We start from the raw sequence: 20,547 nt of genomic DNA, 5'->3' as shown, positions 1-20,547 counted from the left end.
CCGGGATATGGAGAGAGAGATAGATATATATATATATATATGCAAAAAACAACACCGCCCCACTCCGTTGCTCTCAGCAGTGCGGGTGCGCCACTTGCGCGGGCGATAGCGCAATCAATTACTGCCAAACACCACGTCTCTAGAAAGAACGTGCAGCGCACTCGGGCTCAATCCAAAGAAATTCACTTTATTCGTTCTTCTCCGTGAAGACTAACAAACACACGCGTTCCGGGACCCTGCCCTTCGTCAGTGTTAGTTTGTCAAGTTCAAAGTTTACATTTAAATAACAAATACAATCATTGGTCGATTGGACTAGCGAGTGACATCGACATAGGACTTTACAGCTGGTCAACCACATTTCATCGTAACCATAGCGGCCATACTTGAATGACCTAGCTAACATGTAATTCATGTATTGTATCTCGTGACACGTCATTGGATCACGATTTACTACAAAGTGTGCATAATGTCATGCTGATGATAAACTACACAATAAATTCAACATATGCAATTCATGTTCCAAGATGTCAAAAAAAGGTTATCCAGTGACCAGACAATGACATGACCACTAAGTCGAAGGCCGAAAGCATCTTGCTGGATTGTACAATTGCGCCCTCCAATGGGCGTAGCCACAGCTCAAATGCTCGCGGTAAAAATTAAATTAATTAACCAGCGGTCCTGTCGATGGTGCTGTTACAGACTCGATTCTGGTTTTTGAAAAAAGAGAAGGACGAAAAGGTGAAAGGGGCATACACTCACACTTATATACAATATGTACAAAAATGTATCGATCATTTTTAGAACGCGTTGAAATGTGGTTGACCAGCTGTAAAGTCCTATGTCGATGTCACTCGCTAGTCCAATCGACCAATGATTGTATTTGTTATTTAAATGTAAACTTTGAACTTGACAAACTAACACTGACGAAGGGCAGGGTCCCGGAACGCGTGTGTTTGTTAGTCTTCACGGAGAAGAACGAATAAAGTTAATTTCTTTGGATTGAGCCCGAGTGCGCTGCACGTTCTTTCTAGAGACGTGGTGTTTGGTGTATATATATATATATATATATATATATATATATATATATATATATATATATATATATATATATATATATATATATATATATATATATATATATATCCATGTCATGAGTGATGTAATATGTGACGTCATCAGCAGTGCATTGCGGGCACGCGAGTTATAGTTAGCTGAACTAACTATAACGGGGGAATTTCAATGGTTTTGTACGAGTGAAAAGTCCAGCTAACTATAACGCCCCTGAAACCTATGTTTTTTTCAGTGAATTTCAAAGGTTTTTTAAATGCTAATTTCTAAGTATGCCTACCGAGATAGGACATGTGAAGAAAGAAGTAAAAACGCACAGAAAGAAAAAAAGAAATGCAGAAAGAAGCAACAGAAGTCCTCAAAGACGAAGAAAAGTGCAGGAAGAAGGATAACGTGCCGAACGAACAAACAGAAGAGCAGAAAGAAGCCTTTTTGCAAAATCATCCTGTACCCTCAACTTTTTCAGACAGATACTGGTGGTAACTGAGTCTGACTAACCAGGCCTAGAGCCAGTGCTATGTTAAAAGACACTCAGAATACAGTGAAAACACCTACATACACTAGGGAGCACTATGCGTTGGGGTTCCCCTGTGATTAGCATGACCTCCTCTGTAAGCCCCTAGTATATAATCGGGCAGGGGATTAAAACTACCTCTTAAAATGGGCCACCGGGCGTGTTTGCACACGTCACCTCAGGCCCCGTCCCCTCCCTTCCCCACTGTGTAAACACGCCCTGTGGCCGTTTTAAGTTGGGAGATTAAGTCCCCTTGAATCCTGAGGGTCCCTAGGGTCCAACTAGCCCACTAGGTACCTCCAGTAAGCGCCACAGAGCTGCGTTGCCGAGAGGTGTAAAAAATGGCACGGCCTGGACCGCCTCTCTGCAACGCAGCACAGTGTTGCTTACTGGAAGCACCTGGTGGGCTAGTTAGCCCACAGGGGCCCTCAGGATTGAAGGGGAATTATTTCCCCAACTTAAAACGCGCCATAGGGCGTGTTTGCACACGTCACCTCAGGCCCCGTACCCTCCCTTCCCCACTGTGTAAACACGCCCTGTGGCTGTTTTTTAAGTTGGGAGATTAAGTCCCCTTGAATCCTGAGGGTCCCTAGGGGCAAAATAACCCACTAGGTACGTCCAGTAAGCGCCATTGCAGAGAGGTGTAATAAGGGGCACGGCCTGCACCACCTCTCTGCAACGCAGCACAGTGTCGCTTACTGGAAGCACCTGGTGGGCTAGTTGGCCCCCAGGGTCTCTCAGGTTTGAAAGGGAATTATTTCCCCAACTTAAAACGCGCCACAGGGCGTGTTTGCACATGTCACCTCAGGCCCTGCCCCCTCCCTTCACCACTGTGGAAACGCGCCCTGTGGCCGTTCTAAGTTGAGAGATTAAGTCCCCTTGAATCCTAAGGGTCCCTAGGATCAAACTAGCCCACTAGCTACCTCCAGTAAGCGCCACAGAGCTGCGCTGCATAGAGGTGTAAAGGGGCGTGGCCTCAGAAAACCTGTCTACAACGCAGCTCCCTGGCGCATACTGGAGATACCTGTTGGGCTAGTTGGCCCTCAGGGACCCTCAGTATTGAAATAGGAATTAATTCCCCAACTTACAACTGGCCAGGGGGCGCGTTTGCAGAGTGCTGCAAGGAGGGGGCATGGCCTCCGGCGCGATGCCGGTCTTTTATGTATTTTATTTTTATAAGAAGGAGGGCTGTGTGGCCCCCCTTTTTTTCTAATTTATTGGCCCCGGGGACCCCATCCCCCAGGGCCTGCACCCTAATTTGTTTTGTTGAAAAAAAATAATTTGGCCCTCCCAAGGCCTTAATCAGCCCCGGGGACCCCAAACTCCGGGTCATGGCCTTTTTAAAAACAAATTATTTAGGAGGGGGGCTGCGTTGCCCCCCTCCTCAGGCCACTTATGGCCCCGGGGACCCCATCCCCCGGGGCCGGCCTTTGTATTTTATTATTTTAAAAAAATATATATTTATAGAAACACCTAGGACATGCTGGACAAACCGCTTGTACCTATCACCATGACGATTTGCGTGATATTCATTAAAAGGCGACTATGCATAATATGAATCCATGTGGAATGTATTTACACCGCTAGTGAAGCTCTGATGTGTCTGACGCCCTACCGTGCCTAATCCCGGCGCCCCCGCCGGTGGGTACTCTCCAAGTAGACACCCTTGTTGTTTATTTATACAAACATGGGTAGCTATTGACGGGCACATTTAATACACATGCACACCAAGCCATTCAAAGGGGATTCGACAAAAATTCGACCAAACTATGCAAGAAACCCCCCTCACGGTTAATAAAACACACATCCACCGCCGGATGTGTAATACTTTTTATTTTACTCTCTGGAAAGGAGACGAACCTCACTTGAGAGTCACAGCGTGCTCCTGGCTGAGCCCAATGCTGTGTTGCACCCACCAGTGCCCGCCGAGTGCCAGACACCTCTGTGTTGTATTCCACCAGCTAGTGCGTATGCTATGACATTCTCTAGCCCATGTGCACTGGAACACCACCCCGTGAATGTCATGCCACACTTGCCTTCGCACGGGTTATATTGCCCCATCTAATGTGCCTTCCTCGATGCCTATGTGATAACGCACAGCGCTATGCCATACATAGTACAATCTGGGATCCATATCTTTGTCACAGTGCATATGCAATGTTACACTCCCCTGCACATATTTTATATTACAACTTTAGAGACTAGTTAGGTTACACAACACTGCCCTGTGCATATTACACTCCAAGGCGCATATCGCATAGCACGCGCTAGTGCCTGTGTTATCTCGCGCTCTCCAATGAATCTGTCATTGCGCACAATGTATTGCATATTATATTTCACGCCCCGGTTCATCTTATATCACAATCAGGACTATGTTCTATATAACACTGCGTCCACCTACCCTTTTCAAGGGCATTACATTTTGCGATGGGGGGTGGAGGGTCAGGGGCTAAGTGAGCCCGGAGTCACAGTCACAAACGTCCTCTTATTCCTGAATAAAAGTGAGATTATGCTGCATACTTCATATTTTAAGTAGTTCGCACAGACGCACATTTTTAAAAACAATAAAGTTCCCAATACCCACCTTCTCTGAACAGTTAGCTTGCTGCCCCATCCACCTCCTCCTTATCCTCTGTTGTCTGAATCCATGGACTAGCCTCCTCCCTTCTGCCATGCATGGTCTGATGTGCTGCCACTGCCCTCCATTTAGCATGATCTACCAGTCAACTCCTCCTGCCCTCCATTGCCCAATTCTATGGCCCATCATTGACCTCCTGCTTAGCCTCTGTGCTTAGCTTGCTGCCCCTATTCTCCTTCCCCCTGCCCTCCGATGTCTTTGTGCATGCCCCTGCTCCATCCTTTTTGCCCACTATGTTCCATGGACCTGCCACTCCTATCTACTCTGAGTGTTCTGTTGAGCTGCCACTCCCCTCCCACCTGCCTAGCATTGTCAGGTGACTGTAACCTGTCCCTGCCACCTCCACCCTGCCTGCCCACATGCCGTGCCCCTATCCCCTTCCTCCTGTCATCCATGGTCCATTTTATTGCCACACCCTTCTGGCCTCCCTGGTCTGTTGTGCTGCAACTGCTCTTCCTGCCTGCCCCGCGTGGTCTGTTGTCAGGCCCCTTCCCCATAACTCTCTTGTCTGTGCCCAGGTCCTGACCCTCCCTTCTATCGTCCATGGTCCTTTGTGCATGCCCCTGCACCCTCCTTCTTGCCCATCATAGCCATTGTGCTGCCACTAACCCTCCTGCTTGCCATGGCCCCTCCCACCTTCCCTGTGTGGTCAGCTAGCTGCCCCAGACCCCCTCCCACCTTCCCTCCATGGTCTGTGTGTATGCCATCATAGTCTCATTGTTGCTCTCCATGGTGTGTCTTGTTTCTAGTGCCCATCCTGCCTGACCTCCATGGTCATCTTGCTGCTCCTGCCATGCCTTCTTGCCCCAGTCCTCTGTTACCATGTGCGGACCCCTATTCCCTCCCTCCTGGCTTGTCCGTTCCATTGTAATGCCCCTGATCCGTCCCTCCTGCCCTTTATGGTCTGTTATGCTGCAGCTTTCTCTCCTGTTTGTCCATTATGGTCAGCTAGCTACCATTGCCTCTTTCCCCTCTGTTCTGTGTTGTCCATGTGCATGGTCCTGTCCCCTCCCCATTGCTTTCTATGGATTGTTGTGCTGCACTCCCGTCCCGCATGCCCTGTGTGGTGTATTGTGCTGCTGCAAACCCTGATGCCCTGTAGGGTCAGTTTGGTGCACCTCTCCATGTCCCTCCTGTCCTCTGTTATCCGAGTCCATGTCCCTACCCCAATTCCTCCTGCCTACCATGATCCAATGTACCATACTTGCAAACATTTTGAACTTGGTAAGAGGGAGATTTTGAAAAAAACTGGGTATTGATTTTCCCCTTTGAGTTACATTGAAAAAGAGGAGATTGTAGACAGATCAAATAAAGGCCATTTGAGCTTAAAAACATTGGACGTTTCCTGGCTGAATCGGGTCTGTTGGCATGTATGGTTGTACTACCATTGCCTCTTCCTTCTGCCCACAATGGTCTATTATATTGCCACAGCCTCTCTTGCCAGTCCTGTATGGTTGGTTTGTTGCCCCTGCCCCCTTTCCACTGCCCTCCATAGTCTGTTGTGCTGCCACTGCCCTTCGTGCCTGCCCAGTGTGGTCAAATTGTTGCCTCTGCACTCTCCTACCTGCCTTTAATTTTCAGAGTCCGTGCCCCTGGCATCTGCCTCTCAACAGTATCCCAATGAACAACTAGATTGCTAACATTCTATATTTATTACAAAAGTGTGGAACGCCTGACGTTATCTTGATGTAACCATAACTGTAATTCCTAGAGAATTTCCTTTAGAAATTACATATATGAGAGGGTCTTATTTGCATCAAAATTATGGTTAGTGCTCTAAAAAACTAAAATGAGGACATATATTCTGAGTTTTCAAATGGCGACAAAGAACTTTTAAATTATTTGTAATCTTTGTTTTTTTTATCCAGTTGACCACTTGATTAAATGTTGCCCCTAGGGGAGAGGATGTGGTGTTACTTCCTGAGCTGCAGACTTTGCAACTGGGGAACCAGGTTGGAGTTTCTTCTTCAGCTCAACATTCTGTGATTCTGGTCAAATCACTTAATCTCCCCATGTCTACAACCAAAATGAATTTGATCTTGTATGATGTAACCAATGCTCATGTAAAGCACTCCAATACCTGACAAGTCTGCACTTTATAAAACTGCAAATACACAAAAAATAAGTGTTTTGCACACTTCTGTCATTGGGCTACATGTGGGCGATATTTGTGCTGCATTTGGGCTCTTTTGTCTCTGGTGGCCATCTTGGGAGATTTATTTGTTATGAAGTTTCCTAATTTCCTCATTTACTGCAGTCTCCTCAGTAGGAAATGCTTTCAGTTTTTTACTTTGATTCCATCAAGAAGGTATTCAGTTATGTCACACATTTGCCATAAATTCTGAATGTTAGCACTCTAGTTGCTCATTAATGACTGTAGTAAAGCTACTGCTCACCAGGGAAGTCTGCTGCTGGTATTCCAAGTGCATGTTTCAGTCTGGGTGTCATAATCTTTTTGTGAAATAGAAGAGGATTTGAGAAGTAAAAATGTGCCCTAATTTTTCTTTCTGCAGCACTGATGATAATTTCTATGGCAAAATGAACCCCCTCATTTTGTTCCTTTGCAAATTAAATGTTTTAAATGTTACCACTTTATTCCAATCAAGATGGCTTCAGGTGTGCCATACTTTTGTCATAAGTAAGACTGTTAGCGCTCTAGTTGTTCGTTAGAACACTCTGGGACATTCTGTCATTGGGCTATACTTGGGCTACATCTAGGTGATATGTGGGCTACATTTGGGCTCTTTTGTCTCTGGTGGCCATTTTGGGAGACTTATTTGTTATGAAGTTTCCTAATTTCCTCATTTAATACAGTCTCAGTAGGAAATACTTTCAGTTTTTTACTTTGATTCCATCAAGAAGGCATTCAGATGTGTCACACATTTGCCATAAATTCAGAATGTTAGCACTCTAGTTGCTTATTAGATCACTGTAGTAAAGCTACTGCTCACCAGGGAAGTCTGCTGCTGGTATTGAAAGTGCATGTTTCGGTCTGCATGTCAGAATTTTTTAATGAAATGGAAGAGGATTTGAGAAGTCACTCAAAATGTGCCCTAATTTTTCTTTCTGCAGCACTAATCCTACTTTCTATGGCAAAATGAACCCCCTCATTTTGTTCCTTTTTTAATTAAATGTTTTAAGAGTTACCACTTTATTCCAATCAAGATGGCTTCAGGTGTGCAACACGTTTGTCATAAGTAGGACTGTTAGCGCTTTAGTTGTTCTTTAGAACACTCTGGGAATCTGCAGTAGAACACAAAGGAATCAACTGACAGTCTTTGCCCTTGTTGGATGTACATGTTTTACTGAGAATGGCAGACTTCATTCTCACATGACTGAGAAAGATAATGTGAATTTTCAGAAAATATGCTCTCAGTTTAGCTTATAGATCACCTTCCAAACCTCTGTGGAAAAAGCATGAGAAAATAGTTTTCTCTCAAACGTGATTCATGATATCACAGCAGAAGGCTTTTTCACATGGTAAAATCACCTTAGAACACACCACAATTCCTAAAATGAGTATGGTACCTTCAACAAATGATTTATATTGTAACTAAAGTCTTAAAACCTTCTATTAACTGCAATGCTTTTTAATGAGGTGCTATCATGTATATTGGTCCCAAGATGGCTGCCAACACTTCTTGGATGAAGTGCGGACAGCCAATCAGATCTCACGATGAGATGTGTGGTTAGGCTCTGCCCAGATATATTTGCTTTTGATTTTCTCAGGAACTACTGAACGGATTTACACCATTTACGCAAAAGGCACGAGTCTGAACCAAGGTCTACCTTTCTGCCAAATTTGGTGTAATTCCGTTCAGCAGTTCGGACTGTAGCTGCGTCAACAGGTCCTATGGGAAAATGCATGGGGAAAACATGTTTTGGGACCCCCCTTTTTTCTCGTCCTCCGCTTGACGAATCACCGTGAAGTTTTCAGGATAGGAGTGGACCGGAGCTGGCCAAAAGTTTGGAAGATTTCGGGAAGATTCGTCAATCGGCGCCAACGTTATTCCAAATAGAATGTTGCGGATTTCCTATGAAAAATAGATCCTAACTATATATACCTACTGGCGACTGCCAGTAGGTGTTGTATATATAAATCTCTCTCATTCCTTGTTGCAGCCCCTGGGGTTTTCTTACCCCAGGTTCTGCTTCTCTCTCTGTTATATGCCCGGATTCTGCTGTATTCTTTCACCAAAATGAATCTGTGCATAGTTTGGTCAATATGAGTATCTAGTGATACATTTCTGTATCATTCTACTGACGCAGGTGTGCTGTCGATGCTACGTTTCAAGTGCTCTTGAATTGGGTGTGGTGTGGCTTCGACAATCCACACAATCTGCATATGTGTTTACTTACTATACATCTAGATATGTCTCTATGGCTTTGTATATGCATGCATAGGTGACATCTGTCTCTGTATATGCCCCTTTTTTGCATCCACTGTTCCTGCCAGAAGCTTATGGATTTCTTTCCATAGTGCAAGTGGTAGATCCCACGCAATATGGGTTCAGAAAGGGGTTACAGTATGAAGTTCGCACTCTTAAAATCCACAGAAGAGATTAGGGCTGTACTTGATCGGGGAGGTAAAGCCGCTATGATTATGCTGGACTTGTCCGCTCCCTTCGATACGGTCCATCATGATTTGTTGATGGGCCGGTTGCGGGAGTGTGAAGTCCAGGGTAAGCATGGGAACTCCTTTCTCTCGGACAGAGTAGAGTGCAAACGGTCTCACTCTGTGAATTCTGTTCCAAACCTTTCTCACTACCTTGTGGAGTCCCTCGGGTCGTCCCTTATCTTTTTAATGTCTATGTGTCCTCCTTTGCCCCTCTTATCGAATCCTTTGGGTTTTCTCTGACTTTGTACCCGGACGGCACTCAGATTGTGGTGTCGCTGCTACCGGGACAGGAGATGGGGACGGCAAAACTGTTTCATGATTGTATGGAAGCGGTGGGCAAATGGATGTCCCAAAATTGTCTAAACTGAGGTTATCCTGTTTGGTAATGACCCCAAGTTTTGGGCCCCAAGCTGGTGGCCAGATTCCTTAGGTTCTCTTCCGACCCCACTAGGAAAGTAAAAAACTTGGGAGTCTTGATTGACGATAAACTCAATTTTGGTGACCAAGTTAATGCAGTAGCCTCAGCCACATCATTTGTTCTTAGAACATGTAAAAAAAATACTGCCTTTTCTACCTAAGGATAGTCGACGTACAGTAATCACTGCATTAACAATGTCAAGGCTGGACTATTGTAATAGTCTATACCTCAACATATACAGGAGCAGTTTCTGCATAGGCTCCAACTGTTACAGAACGCGCCCGCCAGACTGCTTACCGGGACTGCCAAATTTGCTTCAGTCTTGGGGGATATTAGAAGACTTCACTAGCTACCCATTAAGAAAAGGGTGCAGTTTAAATCTCTCTGTACTGTCTACAAGGCCCTTCAGGGTTTAGGTCCAGACCACCTGAAGCAGCGGTTTCAGTGGTATGTCCTCAATAGACCACTTTGCACCCTTGGAGCAAAGTTGGTAGTAGTTCCTACTTCAAAAAAAAGCCAGCTGGGGAGGCAGGAGTTTTGTGGCTGGGGCTGCTAGGGCCTGGAACGACCTCCCTTTCCACCTTCGAAACAGTACTGATCTACTGGCATTCAGGAGAGCCTTAAAAACCTGGCTTTTGTATGTATTACCGTGGTCTCGTATGTATGCTTCATCTTGAGGACTGTAGATATCGCCAGGACACCCTTGGGTAACAGTTGCGCTTTACAAATGCCACTAACATAACATTGTGTAATGGCTCTTTTTTGGTGATCTACTTTCCTTCATCCCTTCCTTAAGGATTCAGCATGTCCTCTGACGGACCGTTTGCTTTATTTAATTGATACTTCTTGTACAGGGCTAATGTTCTAGCGACAGCCGCACTTGCATTTTGCTGTTACCCCACCTGTCTTGGTCAATCATTCTTGATGGACTAGTTCTCTTGTAGAACTTGGTTGGGTTCAGTCGCAGACCCTCCTCCATTGGGGTGTAGCTATGGTATCTAATTCTAAGTTAAGAAATCTGTGGCTAGATGTCTGTATCAGATGGAAAAGTTACTTTCCTTCTTTAACAATGTATCTGGTAGAAACACAATCTAGCTGAAGATTCCTCAACGCCCACCCATCCTCTTCTCTCTGCGAGGGCCTTTTCAGGTTGCGTTCTTACCCACTGGTCTTTCTGCCAGTGATCTCTGTCTCATTGAGTGTTGGTCGACTTAACATCCCTGACCAAGCCCGGAAGTTTTATTCTGTGTTACCTGTTACTTTCACCAACCACTCTCGTTTTTGGGTGGTGGATTCCAATATGCATGCACACTCTTCCGCCCCAGTGTGGAGGTTGGTCATATTTCCCCCCCCTTCTCTGTAGATTGTCTCCTTGGTTGGGTGCCTCTTTGACTCTCTGCTGTCAGTAGAGCATATTAAGTGTGCATTTTCGGACACACACTGTTGTTGCAGGATTATAGACATTTTCCATACATTCATGTCCATTACTGTTTACCTCATAAGAGGGTATGGTTCTTCCCTTATGCGGGGCTTTTTTATGGGCCGAGTACTTTACTCTCCCCCTTGTTTCAATTTCTTTCTTGGGTATTATACATAAAATCCATTTCTGATGTTTCTCATTGTGTGTTATTTCTTGTTCCTAATATTGTTTCAAAGATTTTTTGACTTTTTTTAGCACACTGTTTCCACTTTTACACATGGCTCTGTGTTCTGGTGCGGAAACGTTTCACAGTAGAAAATGGACTTCAGCGGGCCTGGAGGGACTTAAATGGCTCCACTGACGTCATATCTGTGGACGACGTCGTGGCGGAGCCATGCAACGCCGTCCCCCGGCGCGCAGAGATTCTGCTGTAAAATCTCGAGATTCAGACTGGCACCTAGGGGAAATTCTAAATTAAGGAATCTGCGGCTAGACTGTGTCTCTACCAGTTGTTACCGAAGATAAGCAACTTGTCCGTCAGTCCTCTAAATCTGTCATTCAAGATCTACATCTGAGGCTGCTGAGAAGATGATTTACATATAAGTTAACGTCCGCACGAAAGAAAGGCACATATCTGTGGTTCCATTGTGTTGCGTTCGGGAACAGGATGGTGGGTGATGGCGCCACTTACCGCAAACTCCTGGGGAGATTAACAAGGTGAAAAATCTGCATTTAGAGTTTTGACCAGAAAAAGCGTTACTGAAGGTAAGTTGCTTATTCTTTGAGACGCTCCACTGTTTTGTTCCCAATTGGCTATATTCTTCTGGTGAACATGGCTCCTGCTTTCAGGAAGATGTAATATTATTTGTGGGGGCACAATCTCGGTCTCCTTTGTGCTTTAATGCTTTGCCCCAACCTCCATTTTTGATGGCTGATACTTCCCCTTTACTTCTCTTCCTATGAATGTCCTCCTGGTGTCCGACTGGATTTGGAAAACTTTCTTCTCATCAGTTGCTATTCAATGCCGCTAGGTGGCACCTCATGGTTTTGGTTGCAGCGCTATCTGCCCAGGGTATGACATGCTACATAATGTGCTGCCTAGCAAGCTGTTCTTTTCACACCTTTCTGATGCAGATGCAGAACGCTTGCTTGTCAACTGAAAAATGTGTGAGATTTTTTCTGGCAGTGACTAGATATTTCACCTTCTATGGTCTAGAAATGTAAAGCCTGGTGATGCTGGCAGAAGATGTCTCTTTCAAATCCCATTGATATCTGCATGTGCCATCTGAGGCCTAGTAAAAACCTCTTCACCTGCGATTTCTGTACGCCCATGAACCTGAAGCCATGATTAGAAGGCCATGTTGTACTTGGCTCAGACCTGTGAGGACACTCTTGAATGGTTGAAGCCCCACATGCATCATTGCCCAGAGAGGTTGGTGGAAAAGCATTCATTAACACTGCTCAGCCCTAAAACCTATCCTACTAATCTTCCTTACAATTAAAAAAACTTGACTCCCTGGCCCAAAAAATCTTTGCTTTGGGCAGTCTAGCCCTTCATTATTACAGTGACACATGCCTTCATGAGTGATATTTCCATGCCTTGTACAAACTGGCGAAGTTGGTTCTAATAAGTCTCCTTGACCACATGAAGAATTCCTACTCCGATTTGTAAGCAACCGTTTGGGTGTTACCAAACAAATTTTAAAATGTGAACTGGATTTGTCTGGCACAATAGCCCAATCCATAGTAATACCCATCCTAGTCTGCAAAGAATGCCTGTATGCGTTCCTCTAGTTTAGGATGTCAAGGGGGCTTTAATGAACATGCCCTTTGAAGGCAATGCTGTTGTTCTACCAGCAGTATTGTTGCTTCTGGTGTTCTCACGGGGGCCACTCCTCAGGGCAGCGGCAAATGTCCCAACCGGGCAAGACCTCACAGTAGTTTTACTGGTTCTTTTATTGAAGAGGTAGACCTATTGGACACCAGAAGCAGCTCCAATCTTCCCCTTTTTTGCCGAATCTACCACTTCAATACCTCTCCGATTCGTCCTCCATCCACTGCTGTCCATTGAGGGGGTACTCATTTCATCAGCCATTGGAACCCAATGGTGTCAGATGTGTGGCAGTTCCTTCTTATCTGCAAAGGCTGCCCCTTTTTCTTTCTGTCCACTCCCCTGGTTCAGATGTTTGTTTGGGATATGAGTCAATATTGTAGATGGTCATTATCTCCCTGCTGCACAAGGGCACTTTAGAAGTGGTGGCTTTGAAAGATGGGGCCATGAGATTTCCTTCCTTTTGCTTCTAGGTTCTCAAGGTGGACCCGGTGATTTTGGTCTCGTTTTGGACCTAAGGCTCAATTTCTTTAGTTGGCTGTATGAGTTCCAAATGCTATTTCGGAATGTGGAAGACTAGTTGGCAACCCTGGGTATTCAGGCTGCATATTTCCATTTTCCTGTTCTTCCAGAACAAAGTTGCTTCCTGAGGCTCATCGTGGGATCAAAGCACTGTTAATTCACCTTTCTACTATTTAGACTTATCAATGTAGTTGTCTTTATTGAAGTGCTGCTGGTTTTGTCGGCTTCACCACGATGGTCAGGAGTCCATGCACTTTCGCACTTGAATGGCTGGCTAGTGAAAGCTGAAACCCTGATGCTTGTCAGTTAACACCTTAATTACCAGTGGCTGAGATAAATTCAAGTGTTTCATCCATCACTTTTTTGTATACTTTAGTTTGGCTACTTGATTATTAGCTTGATCTCTTTGCGAGCAGACCATAAAGCTCACCTTCTTTTGGGTGTATCCGGAAAGAGGGAGAGGGAGGGAGGGGGAGAGAGAGAGAGAGAGAGATATCGAGATAGAAATATAGATAGAGAGAGATCTAGAGAGAGAGAGATTTAGCCGGTAAATGTGCACTCATGCTTGAATGCCTACTAGGTTTCAATGCTGTAAGCACAGAAGATTAATCAATGTACTTATAAGAAAATATGCAAATTTCAGTACCAACCATGTGCATATCTTCTGTTAAAGCCTCTTGACAAAAAGTCCTTTCTTTTTTTAGCCCCCTTACCTATCAATCCACATTGCCATGACTGTCCAGCCAATAGCTGACAATATTTAGAATTACTCAAAAAGAAACCCAATTTCCCTTTATCATCCACATTTAAAAATAAATACAGACAAGAAAATAAAGGTTTTCTATCTGTGTTTATCTGTAAAAATCAGTAAAAACAGAAAACAGGGAGCCTTAATTGTATATATGTATATATGTATGTATGTATATATGTATGCATGTGTATGTATGTATATATGTATATATATATATATATATATATATATATATATATATACACACACAGAAAAAACCATAGGTTTCAGGGGTGTTATAGTTAGCTGCCCATTTCACTCATACAAAACCATAGAAATTCCTCCGTTATAGTTAGTTCTGCTAACTATAACTCACGGGCCCGCAATGCACTGCTGATTATGTCACATATTGCATCATTCATGAAATGGTCAGTGACATCACTAAGGACATCGCAAATGACATCACTCTCTACCTCTCTCTTTACTACTCTCTAACTCTCTAACTCTCTAACTCTCTACCTCTCTACCTCTACACCTCTACCTCTCTCTACACGCACACATATGCACATATATGCATATGCAATTATATATATGTATGTGTATATTATATATACATACATATATAAACATATATATAATCTGCATATCTATATAAATACAAATATAAATGTATGCATACATATACATATATGCATGTTATGTACATGAAATTTTGAAAAACACTAATCAAAGCAAAGCTAAAAAGCCACCTAATTACAAACAGAATTGCTTTAACTTAACGAGGGCGAGACCTATTGCATTTTCAATGCTTGTTTACTTTGGTTCCATCAAGAAGGCATTCAGATGTGACACATTTGCCATAAATTCTGAATGGTAGCACTCTAGTTCCTCATTAGATCACTGTAGTAAAGCTACTGCTCACCAGGGAAGTCTGCTGCTGGTATTCAAAGTGCATGTTTCAGTCTGCATGTCAGAACTTTTTAATGAAATAGAAGAGGATTTGAAATGTGCCCAATTTTTTCTTTCTGCAGCCCCAATTATCAGTTCTATGGCAAAATGAACCCCCTCATTTTGTTCCTTTGCAAATTAAAAGTTTTAAGTGTTACCACTTTATTCCAATCAAGGTGTGCCCTACTTTTGTCATAAGTAAGACTTTTAGCGCTCTAGTTGTTCTTTAAAACACTGAGATTTCTGTCATTGGACTATACTTGGGCTACATCTCTGTGATATTTGTGCTACATTTGGGCTCTTTTGTCTCTGGTGGCCATCTTAGGATACTTGTTATGAAGTTTCCTAATTTCCTCATTTACTACAGTCTCCTCAGTTGGCATACTGTCAGTTTTTTGCTTTGATTCAATGAAGAAGGCATTCAGATGTGTCACACAATTGCCATAAATTCAGAATTTTAGCGCTCTAGTTGCTCATTAGATCACTGTAGTAAAGCTACTGCTCACCAGGGAAGTCTGCTGCTGGTATTGAAAGTGCATGTTTCAGTCTGCATGTCAGAATTCTTTAATGAAATAGAAGAGGATTTGAGAAGTCAAAATTTGCCCCAATTTTTCTTTCTGCAGCACTAATCATAATTTCTATGGCAAAATGAATCCCCTCATTTTGTTCCTTTGTAATTTAAATGTAAATTAAATGTTTTAAGAGTTACCACTTTATTCCAATCAAGATGGCTTCAGGTGTGCCATACGTTTATCATAAGTCTCTGTGGGAAAAGCATGTGAAAATAGTTTTCTCTCAAACATGATTCATGATATCCCAGCAGAAGGCTTTTTCACACGGTAAAATCACCTTAGAACATACCACAATTCCTAAAATGAGTATGGTACCATCAACAAATGATTTATAATGTAACTAAAGTCTTAACGCCTTCTGTTAACTGCAATGCTTTTTAATGAGGTGCTATCATGTATATTGGTCCCAAGATGGCTGCCAACACTTCTTGGTTGAAGTGCTGACAGCCAATGAGATCTCACGATGAGATGTGTGGTTAGGCTCCGCCCAGATATATATGTGATTTTACTTTTGATTTTCTCAGGAACTACTGAACGGATTTACACCATTTAAGCAAAAGGCACGACTCTGAGCCAAGGTCTACCTTTCTGCCAAATTTGGTGTAATTCCGTTGAGCAGTTCGGGCTGTAGCTGCGTCAACAGGTCCTATGGGAAATTGCATGGGGAAAAAGCGTTTTGGGACCCCCCTTTTTTCTCAGCCCCCGCTTGACGAATCACTACGAAACTTACAGGATAAGAGCGGACCGGAGCTGGCCAAAATTTTGAAAAATTTTGCGAAGATTCGTCAACCGGCGCCAGTGTTATTGGGAATAGAATGTTGTGGATTTCCTATGGAAAATAGGTCCTAACTATATATTACCTACTGGCAGCCGCCAGTAGGTAATATATATATATATATATATATATATATATATATATATATATATATATATATATATATATATATATATATATATATATATATATATATATATATATATATATATATATATATATATATATATATATATATATATATATATATTCCAGCTACCAAAATGCGGAGCACTCCCAGGACGTTTTCAAAGATATTTATTAGAGCAAATGCATTTCAGCGTTTAGCCTTCCTCAGTGCTCATCAACTTAGCCCCAAGCACAAAGCACATTCAAATATAACCGCAAATGGTTTCATTGGAGTAGCAATTATCATGGCCAGTAACGAAGGACTAATTCAGTTCACAGCATATTGTTAAATCTTGTGGCTGCCATGTTGGTGTGTGCCTTATTGCTTACAGCCTTATGGTGAATACCTCATTGCGTTTAAAGGCTGCATTTCCTCTCAAATGAAAAGAAAGTCAAGTTATTTAATTGTCACTTACACACCACATGATTAATGCCGTCCTTCGTGATGCCAGCCTCTGTGCCTCCTTTTTATTGCTGGTGCCTTGTTTCCATCCCTCGCCGTGCCAAAGTTTCAGAAATGTTGCACATTCCTGCAGGTTAAAGTATGAATTACTTCAATCCTTCCATTAGATAAATGACAGCATGTTCCAGCTGGCAGGGTGTTTTTCATTTCTTGCTGCCTTGGCGGTTCAAGCAGAAATTAACATCACGCTCAAAGTATCACCCAGCTGCTGAACTCTTATTCGACGGGTGCTGTAGTCCGCCAACGTGAGGGTGAAATCACGTAAATTATTCCAGCTACCAAAATGCGGAGCACTCCCAGGACGTTTTCAAAGATATTTATTAGAGCAAATGCATTTCAGCGTTTAGCCTTCCTCAGTGCTCATCAACTTAGCCCCAAGCACAAAGCACATTCAAATATAACCGCAAATGGTTTCATTGGAGTAGCAATTATCATGGCCAGTAACGAAGGACTAATTCAGTTCACAGCATATTGTTAAATCTTGTGGCTGCCATGTTGGTGTGTGCCTTATTGCTTACAGCCTTATGGTGAATACCTCATTGCGTTTAAAGGCTGCATTTCCTCTCAAATGAAAAGAAAGTCAAGTTATTTAATTGTCACTTACACACCACATGATTAATGCCGTCCTTCGTGATGCCAGCCTCTGTGCCTCCTTTTTATTGCTGGTGCCTTGTTTCCATCCCTCGCCGTGCCAAAGTTTCAGAAATGTTGCACATTCCTGCAGGTTAAAGTATGAATTACTTCAATCCTTCCATTAGATAAATGACAGCATGTTCCAGCTGGCAGGGTGTTTTTCATTTCTTGCTGCCTTGGCGGTTCAAGCAGAAATTAACATCACGCTCAAAGTATCACCCAACAATATGCTGTGAACTGAATCTAATAAATATCTTTGAAAACGTCCTGGGAGTGCTCCGCATTTTGGTAGCTGGAATAATTTACGTGATTTCACCCTCACGTTGGCGGACTACAGCACCCGTCGAATAAGAGTTCAGCAGCTGGGTGATACTTTGAGCGTGATATATATATATATATATATATATATATATATATATATATATATATATTCACTGAAAAAACCATAGGTTTCACACATGTTATAGTTAGCGGAAATTTTACTGATAAAAAACCAATGAAATTCCCCCGTTATAGTTAGTGCAGGCAACTATAACTCACGCGACCGCAATCCTCTGCTGATGCGAATACTGTATTTAGACACTTATTTGCCCATGTCTTCTTCCATACATTTTTAGCTATACATATATTACAAATATTTTTTTTTCATAAAGACACATATGTCATCAGCAGAAGATTGCGGTCGCGTGAGTTATAGTTGCCTGCACTAACTATAACGGGGGAATTTCATTGGTTTTTTATCAGTAAAATTTCCGCTAACTATAACATGTGTGAAACCTATGGTTTTTTCAGTGAATTTGCAAGGTTTTTTAAATGCTAATTCCTAACTATAACGTGTGTGAAACCTATGGTTTTTTCAGTGAATTTGTACGGTTTTTTAAATGCTAAGTTACTTTACGCCATTCGTGGCGTGCGCGCCCACTTAACGCAGTTCGTTCCGTGCGCGCGGTGCGCTTCGCGCACCGCGCGCCCACTTTACGCAGTTAGTGCCGTGCACGCACGGTGGGCACGGGGTGCGCTACGCGCACCGCGTGCCCACGTTACGCTAGATGGGCCATGTACGCACGATGCGCTTCGCGCACCGTGCGCACATGGAGGACATATGATGCACTTCGTTTTGAAAGGTAATATTTTAATTTTTCGTAGTTTTTATAAGCCATGCACAAAAGGTTAACCTTCGGGAACCATTTGCACACGGGGTGGACAGAGTGTGGATAATTTTTTTTTTTATTTTTTTTTTGTTAATTATTATAGTTTATCTCAACGGTTATAAGCCATGCACATTTGGTGCCCTTCGGCCACCAATTGCACACGGGGTGGGGTGAGTGTGGATAATTTTTTTTTTTTATATAATTTTTTACCGTACGCGTACGGTAAGCGTAATCGGCGAAATTAGCGAAAAAAAAAAATCCGTTTTTGGCCTTGGGGGATCTTTGGGGACTCCCTCAACATGGCTATGTGTGTGGGAGCTGTCTAAACAGCCCCTTTACATGTTTTTGTGCTTTGTATTTTCATCATCACTCTCAGTGCGAGAGAGAAAATGGCGGCCGCCGCTTCCTGGTTTCGGCCGATTCGAATGTTTACTAAGATCTAAGAGCCAATCAGAATCGCGCTCGCGCACGCCACCGTACGCGTACGGTAAGCGTACCGTAAGCTGGCTCAGATATATATATTGATTTAAAGGCTATTTTCTCAGAATCTACTGAACAGATTTACACCAAACCTACAAAAGGCACTTCCTTGACCTGAGGACTACCTCTCTGCCAAATTTCAAGTAATTCTGTTCAGCCGTTCGGGCTGTAGCCCTGTCTAAAGGTCCTATGGAAAAATGCATGGGAAAAACGCGTTTTGGGACCCCCCTTTTTATCTCAGCCCCCGCTTGACGAATCCCCCCGAGACTTTCAGGGTAGGAGCGGAGCGTAGCGCCCCACCTATTTTGAAAAATTCGCGAGGATTCGTCGACCGGCGCCAAAGTTATTCAAAATAGAATGTTGCGGATTTCCTATGGAAACGTGGTCCTAACTATAACTACCTACTGGCGACCGCCAGTAGGTAATGTGTGTGTGAGAGAGAGCTAGAGCTATTGTGAAATCTTGACAACATACTTGCAGATCTTACCCCAGCCAATGCTGCAGTCAAAACTTTCCAAAGATACTTCAAGTTTAGGAAAACTGTAGAGTTGCAGTATTGTATATATGGATAACTTGGCTTTTTTGTACGTTGCTGAATGCAGCAGAAGGAATGTTAATTAAGCTCGCACAAAGACCAAGGAGATAGCTTCAACTTCTTTTCCTCATAGACACTCGAATGATAGATTCAGCCAGTGCAGTCTCCTCCCAAATGTCTTTTCTTTGATAGGCTGTTTGTACTACTTTGCTATGTTCAAACTCTAATAAGGATAAGGACAAGTTAAGCTTAGGTGTGCAAATTAGCTTTTGACTGACTGACTTAAGCTTTCACCTTTAACAAACCATACATACTCTCCATCCTGCTAAACATTGCCAAGATCTTATTCCACAGCGTCAGCAGTGAGGATTATGGTAAACACACTGGAGTTTCAAAGGAGTGTGAAGGTGGGCAAAAGAACAGGCATGGATTTTTGGTACCTGTTGACAATTTATTCAAATTCAACATATTAATAAATGTTAATGTTTAATTTTTTTCATTTTTCTGTATAGATATCCCACTTCACCTGGAACTCAGATGCTCACCCTCGGATGTTAAAACTGAAAAACGAAATGAAAAGAGAAGACATTCAGTTCCTTCATCACATACACTGAACACTCATCAGCCTCTGCTGAGAGACAAAAGCAAAGACAACCACATAAACAAATCTCATCGAAAACAGCCAGAAAAGGAAAAGCAACATGATTATGGTAAGTCATTAAACACTTGTTTAAAATGTTCTTCCCCTGAAATTTCTTACATGGTTCCACATTCTTCAGATGTGTGACCACTTACTTCCTGATCCAGAACATTGCTGTGAGTTCAGAACATTGGAAGTCAGCACACGGGCGCTGTGCAAGCCTCAGAATGGACACTAATCATCTCACCTTCTTTTGTTATATGCGTCATGAAAGAGACAGTCAGACTGTTGTCTGCTTTTCAGTGGAATCTCCCAACTATAGTTCTCTCATTGAATAGGCAAATAACTTTGACTGTTCTCTTGGGTTAAAAATAGTGGTTTAATAAATGTCTTCAAAGCGTAATGGATTCTCTTGTTTCAGTC

The 20,547-nt window shown here is 43.0% G+C and overlaps 1 protein-coding gene across 3 annotated transcripts in view; it reads left to right on the top strand.

Annotated features, from left to right (window-relative positions):
• Window positions 1-20,547, top strand: part of PHF20 (PHD finger protein 20) — a 1,063,788-nt gene that overhangs the window by 693,350 nt on the left and 349,891 nt on the right. For all 3 annotated transcript variants that reach the window (XM_085619024.1, XM_085619022.1, XM_085619023.1), the window contains one exon: window positions 19,997-20,194. In XM_085619024.1, the coding sequence (XP_085475150.1) occupies window positions 19,997-20,194 (198 nt within the window). The remainder of the gene's footprint in view (window positions 1-19,996; window positions 20,195-20,547) is intronic.

This window comes from Triturus cristatus, chromosome 7 (assembly GCF_964204655.1).
Source record: "Triturus cristatus chromosome 7, aTriCri1.1, whole genome shotgun sequence".
NCBI classification, from domain to species: domain Eukaryota; kingdom Metazoa; phylum Chordata; class Amphibia; order Caudata; family Salamandridae; genus Triturus; species Triturus cristatus.
Note: the sequence above shows the minus strand (reverse complement) of the source record. Positions and strands in the feature narration are given on the sequence as shown.